Source organism: Rhea americana, unplaced genomic scaffold (genome assembly GCF_003343005.1).
Source record: "Rhea americana isolate MKP2758 unplaced genomic scaffold, rheAme1 scaffold_37, whole genome shotgun sequence".
NCBI classification, from domain to species: Eukaryota; Metazoa; Chordata; class Aves; order Rheiformes; family Rheidae; genus Rhea; species Rhea americana.
The window spans coordinates 1,719,478-1,733,262 of record NW_028186501.1 but is presented as its reverse complement, the minus strand read 5'-3'; the positions used below and the strand labels follow the sequence as shown (position 1 = coordinate 1,733,262).

At 47.0% G+C, this 13,785-nt stretch overlaps 1 protein-coding gene across 1 annotated transcript; it reads right to left on the bottom strand.

Moving 5' to 3' along the window:
- Positions 1-286: 286 nt before the first annotated feature.
- On the bottom strand, positions 287-13,590 carry SPRY4 (sprouty RTK signaling antagonist 4). Its single transcript, XM_085312736.1, has 2 exons — positions 13,398-13,590; positions 287-3,532 (listed from the first exon to the last, which is right to left on the bottom strand). The coding sequence occupies exon 2, from the start codon at positions 3,484-3,486 to the stop codon at positions 2,587-2,589; it is 900 nt and encodes a 299-aa protein (XP_085168862.1). The 5' UTR covers positions 3,487-3,532; positions 13,398-13,590; the 3' UTR covers positions 287-2,586.
- Between the last annotated feature and the right edge of the window lie 195 nt (positions 13,591-13,785).

The following is a 13,785-nucleotide window of genomic DNA, read 5'->3' as shown; positions in this document are numbered from 1 at the left end:
TGCTGCAAGCGGGCCCCTCCTCGCCCCGCGCCCGCACGCCGCCGGCCGCGGCCCGCTTTGGGCCACCCTGGGCCTGTAGTTTCACAAGAGTTGCCGTAATCGTTTGTTCGGATTTCTTTTTAGAAAAAATGCAACAGCCATTTGTATATTTAACAATATATATATTTTTATATATATATATATATAATTTCTAGATCAGTACATTCATCAGTACTTGTTTTCTTCACAAACAGAAGAACTCTTACAATAGTAGACTTTCTAAAATAAATACTATTAAAATAGAGCTTCAAAATAAATATTCTATACAAAGAAAACCTCCTGGGGTAACTTTGGAGGGTGGGTGCGTGGCGAGGGGAAGCAGCCCGCGCCGGGGCGGCCGGGGGCCGCTGCCCGCGATGCCGGCGGCTCCCGCGATGCCGGCGGCTCCCGCGGCGCTCGCCCGCCCAGCGGAGGTGGGAGGTCCCAGTACCTTGGAAGGGGGACGCGGGAGCTGGGATTTGGGGAGAAAGGGAGGAAGAAGCAGGCTGCTGCAGGCTCGCCCCGTGATCCGCAGGGGCGGAGGCAGGAGAGGCGAAAACGCGGGGAGCAGCGGGCGGGCACCGCCGCCGCTGCGTGTCCTTGCCCRTCCACGCCTCAGCCAAACGCTTTCTCTTATTAAATACAACATCTTGTGCATTCAGCCTACAGYGCGGCTGGTCTGGCGGAGTTTTTCCTTTCAGCTTTTCCCCTCTCCTTTGTACAACTCTTGTACCTGCTTCCTTCCTTCCGGTGTCCCCCTACGTTCAGCACAAGGAGAAGCTCTAGGAGCCGGTGCCTGGTAACAGATGCCGTATCCCTTTTTCTATGATTTAACACACACCACCTAGCAAATGTAATAAATATAAAAAGTTCTTCTTTAATTCCCCACGCAATAAATATCTACAGTTGAACTTAACTAAAACCTGAGCCTTCCAGGTTAAAGGAATTCTTAAAAGATGTCAAMACTCCAGCCAGTCCTCTCCCATCCCCTGCGCAGCCACCAGGCAAACGGGGTCCCTGGAAAATGCTACATGCRCTCTGCCTATTGCTTATCTAATCAGAGATGGCATTTTGCTGTCGCTGCTGTGCATTTGCTGAGGAAATTTCCTCTTAAAAGAGAGAGAGAGACTAGATCAGAATTCAGCATGCAACAAGTACCTACCTACTTATTAGTGTTGCATGTTTGGACAAAGATTTTTATTTATCACGCTGTAGCTGTCGAGAGAACGGGGCTGCTGCACCTGAAGGGAGCGCAGAGCTCGCCCTAAGGTGAGCGCAAAGGCAAAGCCGACGAGATTCACCTACGGAAAACCATGGCCAGGCTCTTTAAATGCACTCCCTGCCCTCCCTTGGCTTTTCCCAGGCTTTGTTAACACTAAAATAAGCGTTAAGAGCATTCTCTACATTTACAAAAACACACTTTTGTACAGAACAGGCCAAAGTTGAACAGCAGCAATAGAAACGRGGCAATGGGATGTACTTCAAGCAATTGTCGTTCTTCCCCAAGGTGAAAAAAATTATCTTACTGTTTAACGAGCAAAGAGCTTGTTCCAGGAGAGGAGGTACTGGACTGATATCCCTATAAAAATATAACCTCGTGTGCTCTACGCATAGGTTTTCATGACTTCTTAATACAGTTTGAGAGAAACAAACAGATATTGGACATCTGGACTTGGAGGGGGTAAGTTAGTTCCGYGCCAGCGTTTGCTGAGCAAGCGTGCACCTCGGGGAAATGAGACTTGACCGGTATTCTTTTGGAACAGCTTTGTACTGTTGACGTGAAATTAGCATTTAGAAATCCACTGAATGAAACGTGATGCTACAGATAAGCTCACTGGCAAAATGACACGCCGGCTGCGTGGACACGTTCTGCCGTTGTTCCTTGCAAGGAGGGAGCGACCCTGCCGCAATTCGCTCAGAAGAAAGAGTCCACATCCGCGTGGCCGGGTGGAGACAGAGAAAGCAGTATACCTACGCAAACAACCGTGGGTTTACTTCTGGTTCCAAAACTCGGAGGGACCAGGAAAGCTTCAGGGAAACATATCCTGGGTGTGCAACGGGCCCTTCTAATGGCACGCGTGTGAGGGAGGAGGAGGAGGAGGAGGAGGGACTTAACCCGTTACCTGCCACGGGCTGCTGGTAACACACCAGAGTTTTGAAAGAAAGCAAAACCCAGAACCCCACCCTAAGTCTGAATCCAGCGCAGCCTCTGCAGCTGGGAATGGGTATTGCTTGTGCTGACGTGCCTGCCGGGGGAGCAGTTAATSGGTCGCGGCATGCAGGCATGGAGAGCAGCCGGCACGCTGGACCCGGAGCTCTCGAGCAGCTGTACTTCRTGGTATGCAGAGGGTTTCAGCCTTCACTCGCAATTAGTGAGAATCCTCCTCTGGCCCCATCTATTTATGTTCTGATCAGTTCCAAAACCCTGAATAACCCAAAGTGCTCCAGTTTGTGGAAAYAGCGGCTTCTGCTTTCCCCGAAGGYGAAAGACTAACGTCATCCTCGGAACACAGGTTGTTAGAAAAGCCGGACTCGGCGGCCCTCCTCGGAGCGCCCTCCCCCAGGCCGTCAGAAAGGCTTTTCCGGCCTGCTTGCTTTGCCCTCCGGCAGCGCCTTGCAGATGACGCTGTTCGTGTTTCTGCACCGGCAGCCCGGCCGGCTCACTTGGTCGTAGCATCTCTGGGAGAGCTTCACGCAGCCGGTGGCCGGCAGGTAGCAGAGCAGGCAGGGCAGCACCAGGGAGAGGGCGCTCATGAAAGACCAGCGGGCGCAGCAGTTGGCGTGGGAGCAGGAGCAGGGGTGGTCGGCGCACGTGCCTTCGTCGTCCTCGTTGGTGCAGTGGTAGAAGACGCCCTTGACGAGACACATGCAGGTGGAGTAGTTGACCAGGTTCTGCGCGGAGCAGAGGCACTCCTGGTTGCACACCCAGCAAGACGGCAGCGTCCGCGGCAGGGCGCACTCCTTGCACTTGCATTTCCCACAGGCTTCGCACAGCAGAAAGTGCTTGTCCAGCTCCTGCGACGCGGGTCCCTTCAGGTCCAGGGGCTTGCAGTTGATCACCTTGGGCTGAATCCGAACCGCGCGCGGGGAGGACTGCTCCACCACGGGAGCCGGGGCCATGTGGTCCAGGAGCCTCTGGTCTGAAGACGTGCTGCTGCTGCTGCTGATGGAGCTGGGGCGCCCGCTGAAGGAAATCCAGGGGTGGGTGACGTCCTGCGGGCACCGCTGCGGGGGCTGGCTGCCCGGGCCCGGCTCGGGGCCGCCGCGGGGCGGCCGCGGGGCGCCCGCCTGGGGGGCCGTGGGGTTGTCGGTGTAGTCGTTCTCCAGGTGCGTCGCCTTCATCTGGTCGATCGGCAGGACGGTGAGCGGGTGCTGCAGCCTCCCGTAGGGGATGCGGCTGTCCAGGAAGGGCTGGACCATCACAGCGTTGGGGACCACGGTGATGTTGTGGGGGACCCGGGGCTCCATTGAGAGCAGGCCCAGTCGCCGGCGGAAAAAAACGCTTTCAGGTATCCTGGGGGAAGCAGAGGAGACAGAAGGGGGTGGGGGGAGAAAGAGCGTGTCGTTACCACGTTAATCCACGACCCCAGGCAAGCAGGGCTCGCTGCTGCAGCTGATAGTCTGCAGAGGTTATAACAAGCTAAACCTGCGTCAAGCAGAGCCAGGGCACTTGCTGGGGTGGAAAACCCGGCTTTGCAGGGGTTTCCTGCCCCTGCCTCGGCCCGGCAGGGCTCCACCGGCCCGGCCGGGGCGCTGCTCCCGCAGCCCCGCGGTTCCTTTGCAGCGTGGGAAGCACCACGCGGGGTGCTTCGGCTCCGTGTTTTAGCCAGCAAACCTCCTGAAACGGTTTATTTGAGGTTCAGGGCTTCTCCCCAGCCAAGGTGCCGCCGGGCCGGTGCAGGCGGGAGCCGCCAGCGGCGCGGGGTGCTGGGTGCTGCCTCGCCGCCCCCGCGCCGCCCCGGCCGCTGCCGGAGGGCTGGTGGCCGGCTCGGCCGGGAGCCGCTGGCCTTCCGTGGCCTCCGGCACCTCCGCGTGATCGGGCACTCCCCTCCGAGACGCTAAGCGGACTAACGTCTGGGGTAAGTGCTGTTTACTAGCTCAGCCGTCTATTGCTACAGTTTCCAATTTCATTGCAAGAGTGCAATTTATCCTGGAGCAGATCCAGAGATTCAACAGCGGCACAGGGCAAGAAACCACAGGAAGTAACTAAACTTAAATCAAAGAACGGAAACTACTTGGTTCAAATTTAGAAAGTGCACATTGTTTTCTCGTAGATGTGCCATTTCCTCCCCGGGTGACCTTTATTCATAAATAATACAGCGTTGGAGATCAGCTTGAAGAAGTGGTGAGTAAAGCTTCAGCGCAAGTTACAGGACGGGAAAAGCTTCTGGTGTGATGAAAAAGGAAGTAGTGAACTGCTTAAGGCATTTTAAGTTGTTTGTCTCCAAACAAAACATGAAAGATTTTAGTATTACAGCAGTCTGGAAAAGCCTAGGGGGAAAAAAAAAGTCAGGAAAAAGCTGCATTAGGCTACAACAAACACGGGAGAAGAGGAAGCGTGGCAGTGAATGTATGCGCCATAGCTATAAATGCACATCCTCCTGCTAATTAAAGTTCACAGATTCAACAACTGTACACAGACTGGAGCATGAACTAATTATGAAATTTTTGGAAGGAGGAAAGGAAGTGCATTTTAGGCGCACGGCGCGGGCCGTGCGGTACCCGCTTTCCCAGCGGGCCGGCACCAGGGCCTCTGGCTGGGCTTTTCTGCAGCCGCTGTGCAAGAGCAGCAGCAAAATGTTGCTTTTCCACCAGTAAAGATGGTGGTACTTCTTGTACTGTCTTTGTGCCGTGACTCCTCTTTAGTTAGAATTCACTACTGGGTCTTCTTAATCATCATTCATCCAAATTACTTATTCCATTATTCATAGCTCCTTGACACCCTAACTCTAGAAATCAGAGAGGTTTTAAAGCAGATTKTCTAATTATTTCAAAAATAAAAATATGCAATGTTTCTCACAGCTACGGGGCATTCAGAAGGAAAATATTTTGTGTGTGTATGTGTGTGAAGAATCCAGTATCATGATAGAAAAAGTACTTACTGCAAAATCAGAGTCTAGCAGCCTATCAGCCTATACTCAGTTGCCTATCAGCTGGATGTTATGCTTGCAGGAAGAGTTAGATTTCACAGGATTTTTCTGTGGAGGCGAGAGATGCAGATGTTTGGGCGGGAGCCAGCGCGTTCGGCAGAGCTGATGGGGGACGGGAGGCAGCTGGAGGAAATGGTGGCACGTGCAGCCGCGCCACCAGCCCGGCTGCCGGCGCCTCTGCCACGCTCACGGTGCTGCCTTCGGCACCTCGCCCCGATTTTTAAATAACCTCTAACATGCGGCTCTGCGTTTTGCTCTGAATTTATTTTAAGGTGCACCGTGCGCCYGCATTCGCGGTGACGAAAGCCATTGATCCCTGAGGTGACATCTCTGCCTCTGCCCGTGCAGAGAGCCCGCAACGGTCCAGGGCTCACAGAGATGTTGAGTGGCACTGGTGGCGTCGGGTTAATTTGCAGAAGGATTATAGCCGTAAGTAGCAAATATTTTTTACTCTTAGAAACACCTGACCCCAAAAACTTAAAACACAGGGACACAACCGTATGCAGGCAGACATTAAAAGATGGCTTAGCTGCAGTCATGCTAATCAGGATTTCAGTTAATTATCACAGAAGAAAGATTCACCCTGGACTAAATTCCGTGCTTTRGGATAGTTAAGGTTGAAAATTTTTCACCCTCTTTTTTTCTTAACAGTAGTGCTTCAGCTCAGTTTACTAACAGGCAAACCATTCCTGCAAAGCAAGGGGGAGGGAAGCACTGACATGTCAAACCTCTTCTGCCAAAATGAGCTCGGTAAGAAGCTGAGGCAGGAGCAGACCCCACAGATATCTAGGCACAGAATAGACTTGGCTAAAACCTTTGGAGTGAAGAGATGCAAAAAAAGACCCAGCTCTCCTAATGCCTAGAGCCTTTTGCTGGACACGGCCTCTCTTGCCGAGATCCCCTCGGAAGCCCCGTAGATGCACCCACCACCCGTGCTGATGCTACTGCTACACTCACTCCCTCAACTTCTGCCCTTCCTCTCTCTCCTGAGCAGAGGGTTTCCTTAACGGCTCTTACTAAACGCATAGAAGTACACTTAAGCAAGGTAAATTGATGATGCTTATGGAATTGTCCAAGGAATATGACTACATTGCTGCTGCTGGCCTTGTTGCCAAGAGCTTCAGCAGGGCACTAAGACTGCTGGTGACAGATCCAGGTCAGATATCTCCAGTGCTGAAACGCAGAGTGCTCTGGATGGCACTCGTTCTGCCAGGAGGCTCTCCCCCCATTGAGATCTGCCTAGACGAGGACGATGGCGATGGCTTACGGCATGTTTGGTCTCGTTTTTGTGTCTATGTGCCTTCTCTGGCACATGCCTTGAGCGCGTCTTTCTCTGAGCTGTTTAAGCTTTATGCCTGCATCCCATGAAAAGAAAGATTTCAGATTTGGTGGCAGGCATCAGTCACTGCTGCCGACAGCCTCTGGCAGGCTGAGCTGTTAGAAATATGTGACATAGCAAAGGGTGCTAGATGCTTGCTATGTTTGTATGAGAGAAGAGCTCTTACGTATTCCAGCTCTTAYGGCAGAAAATCAGGATTCAGTTCAGGATTGGGGGTAAGGACTTCTAGATCAGAAGCAGATCAAGAAGTCTGACTACTTCCTTGAATTCTTGCAGGCTGAAATCTGCCTCTATGAGTATATTCATGGATCCTGATGACTAAGCTGGAAGACCCCCAAAGGCATCAGAAGTTGACCTTTTTTGGGCAGTGCGTTCCCCAGGGGAGGAAAATGCAGCTGTGACCAGCCTGAAACTGTTCCAGGATGACTGGAACAATACAAGCAAGTCATCTTCTGAAACCTCGGCTACTTGCAAGGATATATAAGGATACCAGAAACTCTTGTAACGAATCAAGAGGTACGATGCTCTCGTCAGCAGGAAAGTACAGTGCCACTCCAGCAAAATGCAACACCACCCCCTTTCCCGTTTCCCCTTCTGCCTCCCCATGAGGCATTAAGTAATTTAATGCAGGGTAAGCAGGCTTTAAGCAGCAATTTTGGTATCTTGGAAACCRCAACTTCTCTTGCAGCCACATCGCTAATTAAAATTGGTGCATTTGGGGTGACCTGGAAAAACTTAAGACCTTGAAAAAGAGCTGAAGGTGGGTGTCCTTGGAGCTCTTGCATTTGCTCAGAAGGCATGAACCCAGCCTAGCTTGTCTCTGTAGAGCAGCCAACTGTGTCTTGTGGTTGCTGGCATTGATTCAGATGTTAAAATGACCTAATTCAGTATATGGACTGGCCACTGCATGTCCAGAGCAGYCCTGGGTGACAGTGGGGACCAGGGAAGGCTTGCTTGCCTTTTCCCCCGTTCTTATCTTTCTTTCCTTTAGCTAGAAGGTCTGGGGCTGACTGCTGAAGCCACCAGGGCCAAGAATGGGCAAGATGAGCCGCAAATGTCCAGTCCCTTGAGAAAGGGCATTTCTGCTCTTCAGGCTGCTGTGGTAAGACAGGACTGGACATCGTGGGGCTTGTACTACGCACAGACCTTCACTCTCTAGAGGTGCTTGTCAGGTACTGCTCACAGACACTAAATTAAGTGCTCAGATCAAGCAGATTTAATATCACAGGACGCATCCTTTGAAGAAAATTGTAGTTTCAAAAAATAAAAAGAAAAAAGGGGAAAAAATAATAAGAGATTTTATACGATGTATGAACACTATGATTTTGCAAAAGCTACATAACTTTATGCCGTACCTCTGTAATCCATTGCCAAAGCACTAATCCAGTCTGACTATAAGTTGCATTTTTTATTCTGAGTAAAAAAAAATGCCATGCGCAATACTTGTAAACAAAATTAGTTAATCTTTGATCATCAGTAATTACGTATATATTATTGCATTAACTTAGGTGCAAATTCACTGGATGCAGCTCTACAGAAAATTTTCTACAAGTAGACAACTGGAAGGAAAACTCATGAGSATGTTCTAGTATTGCGATTTATTCATTTCTTAGAGGTAAATGAAACAATGAATTTGCTTTCAAAGCAAAAATGCCAACAACCTCCTGTGTAGAGAAAATTTCTCTTTCCCCATCCCTATTCCCCATGCAGGGACTAACAATCACCATCTCCCATGGTTGCTCACTATATAMAAGTTTGGAGTCAAAATATACTCCCTTTCAGGCAGTTAATGCTGTATTTGGAAATCAAGTTCTCAAATATGCTGCAGTTCTTGTTTCATCTCCTCACCTAGATATTGCCAATCTGAAATGATTACTGTACTAGGTAACTTGAAATCCTAAAACTTTGGGAAGCCAACTGTTATTTTAAAGTGTTTTGGTATTATTTCAGACTCAAAAGTTCTGTAAAATTCTTTGGTCATATGAAATTGAAAGTGGTTTYACAGTTTTAATAGGATTTTGGACTTGCCTACATTATTTTATAGAAAACTATATATTGTAGGCAATTCTGTGAGAAAGTCATACAAACCTACAGGAAAACTTATTCTCATTAATTTTTTTAGAACAGTTTCTCCAGTTGAAACTAATGAGGATCTATTATTTTTATTTTCAAAGTCGAGTTGGATAGTTTGTCTTCTAATTATTGAGAAACAAAACAGAAMTAGAATTAAATGCTTAACCAAGTACAGGCATATATAACATTTGTAAYTGTGTTAATTACTTATTAGTTAATAGCTCTAATATGTTCTTTCTCGTGTATTGAACAGCGTTAGGCATGTAGTGTAACAGCAGGATGATGAAAAWGAGAGCCGCGCCGTGCAGAATGAGGCGCTGCGCAGGAGCAAAGCCAGGCTGGGAGAGGGGGGATGCCAGCGATGCTCGCGGTCCTCGAAGGTGACAGAAACTGAGCTCTCATGGTCCGTCTCCTGTCCACCCAGGACCACACGCGAAGTGGCGCAGCTTGCCCACGCCATTTCTGAGCGATGCAGAAAGTTTCAAGACGCGGTGTGGAAACGCAGACAGCTGAGCTCGCCGCTGCGGAAAGGGCAGGTCCCTGGGTGCTGCCCGGGCGTCCAGCTAACCCAGAGACCACCGGCATGATCGAGGAAACAACATGGCCACCTACAACTCTTCCAAAACCATGCAGGCAGCAAGTGCCAGATCAGTGGCCACCTTACTACTTTTAATGAATTTTAGTCTTAATAGCACCGCATGAGTTGGTAGGGCACTGGTCCCACAGAACAACTCCTCACCTCATCCAACCAAGGTTTCTCCTGGGACTGCTCAGATAGAGTCACTACTTTCTAGTAAAGCTGGGTTGTCCTGTGCATGTGTTCTGATGCAGCTTGTGCCCCCTCTTTTGAGCCTAGAAATATGTGCTGTAACTTCAGAGCATTACCGAGCATGCAGCATTTGCGGGGCTTGAGCGTTRCTTCAGACTTCTTGTTACAAGGGTGCTCGTGTGGGATGCAGAGCGATGGTATTAACAGAGCCCTCTCCCCTTGTGAAGGGGGGATGGAGAAATGACCACAGAGAAGCAAAAGGCCAAATCCATCGGGAGCCTGTGGGAGCTGTGGGCTTGGCGCCGGGTGTGCGTTAGCCTAGGCCTAGGGTTTCGCTGTGGTGAGGAGCAGAGACCAGAGATCCCAGAATCCTGTCATCTGACAGCTCCATCATGCTTTCTCTTGGTCAYTCTACTAATGCTAGACCTTTTATTATCCACATAAAAGCTGAAATATTTTCTCTAAAGGAGCTATGGCAATCACCTAATTAAGCTTACATTATTTGTAGTAATAGTTGCAGTAAATGTACTGTAGAAGCTCTCATCTTCTTTACTGTATAGGATATGCAAATTTCTGAGACAACAGGATGAAAATCAAAYGAGAAATGTTTTCTTTATAGAAGTCTGAATGTAGAAAGAAAAAAAAAACTATCACAATTGAAAACAATATACTTAACATCCAAAGTCAAGGAAGGCCGTGTATTCCAAGATCTGTGCATGCCAACGCCATTCAGAACTGACTGTAATCCATACAGAATAGTTGCCCCTCTAGTTTACCATTGTTTTCAAGAGAATCATGACTGTATTCTGTCTTTTCTGTGGTGGTTTAGTTATACAATCTAGGAAACCTTGTCTAAAAAGAGCTCATCATAGCTGCATCCAGTGCTTTTGAACAAGTGGGAAAATATTGCCTTTCTGGCCTTGGCACAGCACYGAAGGCCAAGATTTGTCAGCAATTGAGAAGTCATCTATACAGCTATTTGGAAAAGAGTGAAATGCTTAGGATGTGAATTGAAAATGAAGCCAGGGTATCTGATGTAACAGCTATCCTTGCTATCAAAAAGTACTTGCAAAGGGAAGATCTAATAGAAGGCTTAATAGAATATCTACACAAAACTGTGCAGGAGAGGTCGAGCAGGGACCTGGTGAGTAACCGGGGAAATGGTCAAGATGGTGAATGCTGCTCACTTCCTCCAGGAGAGACCATTTTGGAGCAAACAAGATGGCTCAACATAGACCTCGCTTCCCCTGAATCCCAGCAGAGGAGCAGATGCTGCCATTGCCATGCCATCCCGTGGCATTAAGGATGCTCCTGTCTGGACAGCACAGATATGATCAGTGACACACTGCTGCTGATGGAAGTCAAAAGCTTCTATAAGGGCTTCTAATGAGGGAAGACTACACTTAAGGTTAAGAGAGACCTTCAGGGAACACGTATTTTAAATGTGTGATTAAAAATAATATCTAATGTTGGAGTTCATYGAGACTAAGTTAAGCTTTCTGAATATTGAGTTAAGCTGTAAATTCTTTAGAAGARAAAAAGCTCTTTTCTCTTTCCCTTATTTATTAATATTGACAAAATATTGATATTAATTCTTCTTGTTCCTCCTCTTAACAGCTTCATACAAATAAAGACACCTAGAGTTTCACTAACAGGAATAAGGGGGGAAAAAATTAGAAAGCTTATTAGGGGAAACCTGCCCTTTTTCAAATGAGATGTTAAATTCTTGCCAGAGCTTGGAAATTCAGAGGCTGGGAAGTGAGACCTGTAGACTTCCAAGAAGCTGTCTCTGTCCAGTTAAAGTCTGTTCCTGTGGTGTAAATGAATAAAGCACATTTTGGCCCATGAACATTTGGATCTCTAGGGACTCAAATTTCTTAGTTGAGGCTTTTTATTGGATAAGTACATCTGTTCTAAGGCCAGAAAACTGAACTCAAATACGATCTGTTCAGTTAATGGTACAAAATGTTGACCATATCAGAGGGATTTTACATTAAGTGAAAGAAACACATTATATTGGATTTGAAAAGAATGAACAACAAAATACTTGTGCAATGATTTGCCTGTAAAAAGGCGGTTGTAAGTAACAGACTGAATTCATGAAATTGTAATAGTAATATGATTAATTTTTTTGCTTTAATGATTAATATTTGGAAAATTATCAAAACTATGGATTAATTACTGATGTAGTGCTGAAGTAATTCTGAATTTTATTTCACTGAAGTCTGATAACATGGTTTTGGGGAGGGGTGCTTTTTCAGATGTTGCATTTCCCAGTACGATATGGGAATTAGTCATGATACCATGAAAACAGCTTTTGTTTTGCTGTTTCAGGAGAAGAGCAAATCATTTCTCCCCTCCACATACCTCATAGGGAATTTCAAAAGGACTGCAGCATTCAGAAATAGGCCTTTTAATTTTATAATACCAATATAGAGCCCCTTCTAGCAGCAGAAACACAGTAGCCCATGGAAAATGGCACATTTATCAATGAGACATCCCCAGTGGGGTTCCAATAACCGAGAACAACCCCTCCTCCTGCTATCATTCATTTTTATATGGAGAAGGGGGAAGCTAGTCATCAAGATCATTGTGATTCAGTGCACAAATTGTAGCTTTATTCTTTAACTCAAAATAAAGACAGAGGAGGGAAGTGTTAATATTGAGAAAGCTGGGTTTCACTTTACCTAATTGAACAGCAATTTCTGAGCTGATTTTTGACATATTATATTCTTAATACAGTTTGGAAGAAAGACAGCAGCTCAAGAAGTTTTACAGAATCAAGGATGTACATTTTCTACCCTGGATAACTGGTGTTTTTCTGTCTCTTTTACCCTTTAAAGAAAAAGTTGGGTGCAATAACAGATTTGAATCAAGAAACCAGATCTATTTTGATCACTCGAGGAGAAAGAACGAAGCCTTTTCCTCCTATGATTAATGCTGCTATTCATTTGCACTGCCATTTCCAAGGTTTGCACTCCCAATCCCGCTTTTCTCTTGGACCTCTGTGCCTCGTATACGTCCCTTTCTGCTTTTTCCATTCCCCCTCTGATAATGAATTTTCAGAACATGTCGTCTCTAGGCTTGTCTTTCTCCTGTGACGCCAGGACTGGTACCAGAAAATAAAATCCTAGCTTATCTTTGCTATGCAGTTGGTAAAGAAGGGCAGCCAAGACAGATTTTTCTCCATATATATTATATTTCATATACATTTATAAAATGATTCTATTCACACCTTTTTATGACTTATCTAACCTTTAAAATACATAATCCATCCACATTTAAAGCTGAAGTGACCAAGTGTACAGCAAGACAGACAACAGAACAGTGATGGAGTAAGGCAAAAAGAAAAAAAAAAGGGACAGTTGCATGAAATAAAATGTTAAAGAGCAAAGGCCATGTAGGAAAGATCTGACACTCCAGTGGTTGATCTCTGAAGTGTCCTATTATGGAGACAGCTCAGAACTACTTGACACTGGCAAGCTACAGGGCTTTGGAAAAGAGAGGAAATACGTACGATCAGTTTTCATATCCTACAGTAAGAAATATCCAATTCTTATTTGTCAGTCCAGGTGACCATATTTCTATGCTTCTTTTGGGAGAAGGAAGAAGCAATGAAGGAAAAGACACTCCATCCACAGAAAGAGGAGCCTTATTCTGGTATAAAAACCCTGCAAATAATCTTGACGCAAGTGTGGTAAAACCTGTCTGCCATATATGTACACCAAATGCAGATGTTAATGCAAAAACATAGAAAGTAAGAGTCACAGAAAAAAAAATGCAAATTCTGCAGGAAACAATCTTTCTTTTCTTCAGAATGCCAAGTCTCCTTTATGTAGTGAAGCACTAGGCAACTATCTACTATATATAATTATACATAATTGCTGTTAGAAAAGTCATAATCAGAAATATGCTTGTGATCAGTGATCTTCAAGGGAAGAGATAAATGCATCTAGAAATAGTGCAAGATTTTGCCTTGGGGAATAGGCTTTATTTTTCCACTTAAATACATTTATCATTTGCTCATAAATACAGATCTCGTACTTACTTTAAATAATTCAGCTAAGATCATCTCTCAATAGGCGAGTTAATCCTAAATCCGAGACAGATGGGGGGGGGCTGGACCTGCAAAAATCCTGGCACGAAACGCCTCGGAGCTGAGGGAAGGGACCTGCGAGCGCGGCGCTGCGCTGTCAGCGGCRGCAGCAGCAGCCGCTTCCCCCGCTCCGCCGCGATGTTGCAACAACTGCTGCCTGGGAAAATGGCTATTTTATGAATGGGAGGGCAGCGACCCTCTCTGCGCACGCGCGTCCTCCCGGCTCTATGAATGGGTGGGCACCGAGGCGCCAAGGCGCATGCTCTGCTCTCTTTTATGAATGGGGGCTGGAGAGGAACTTGTTGCAAGTTGCGGAGAACGGATACGGCTCTCTGTGTTG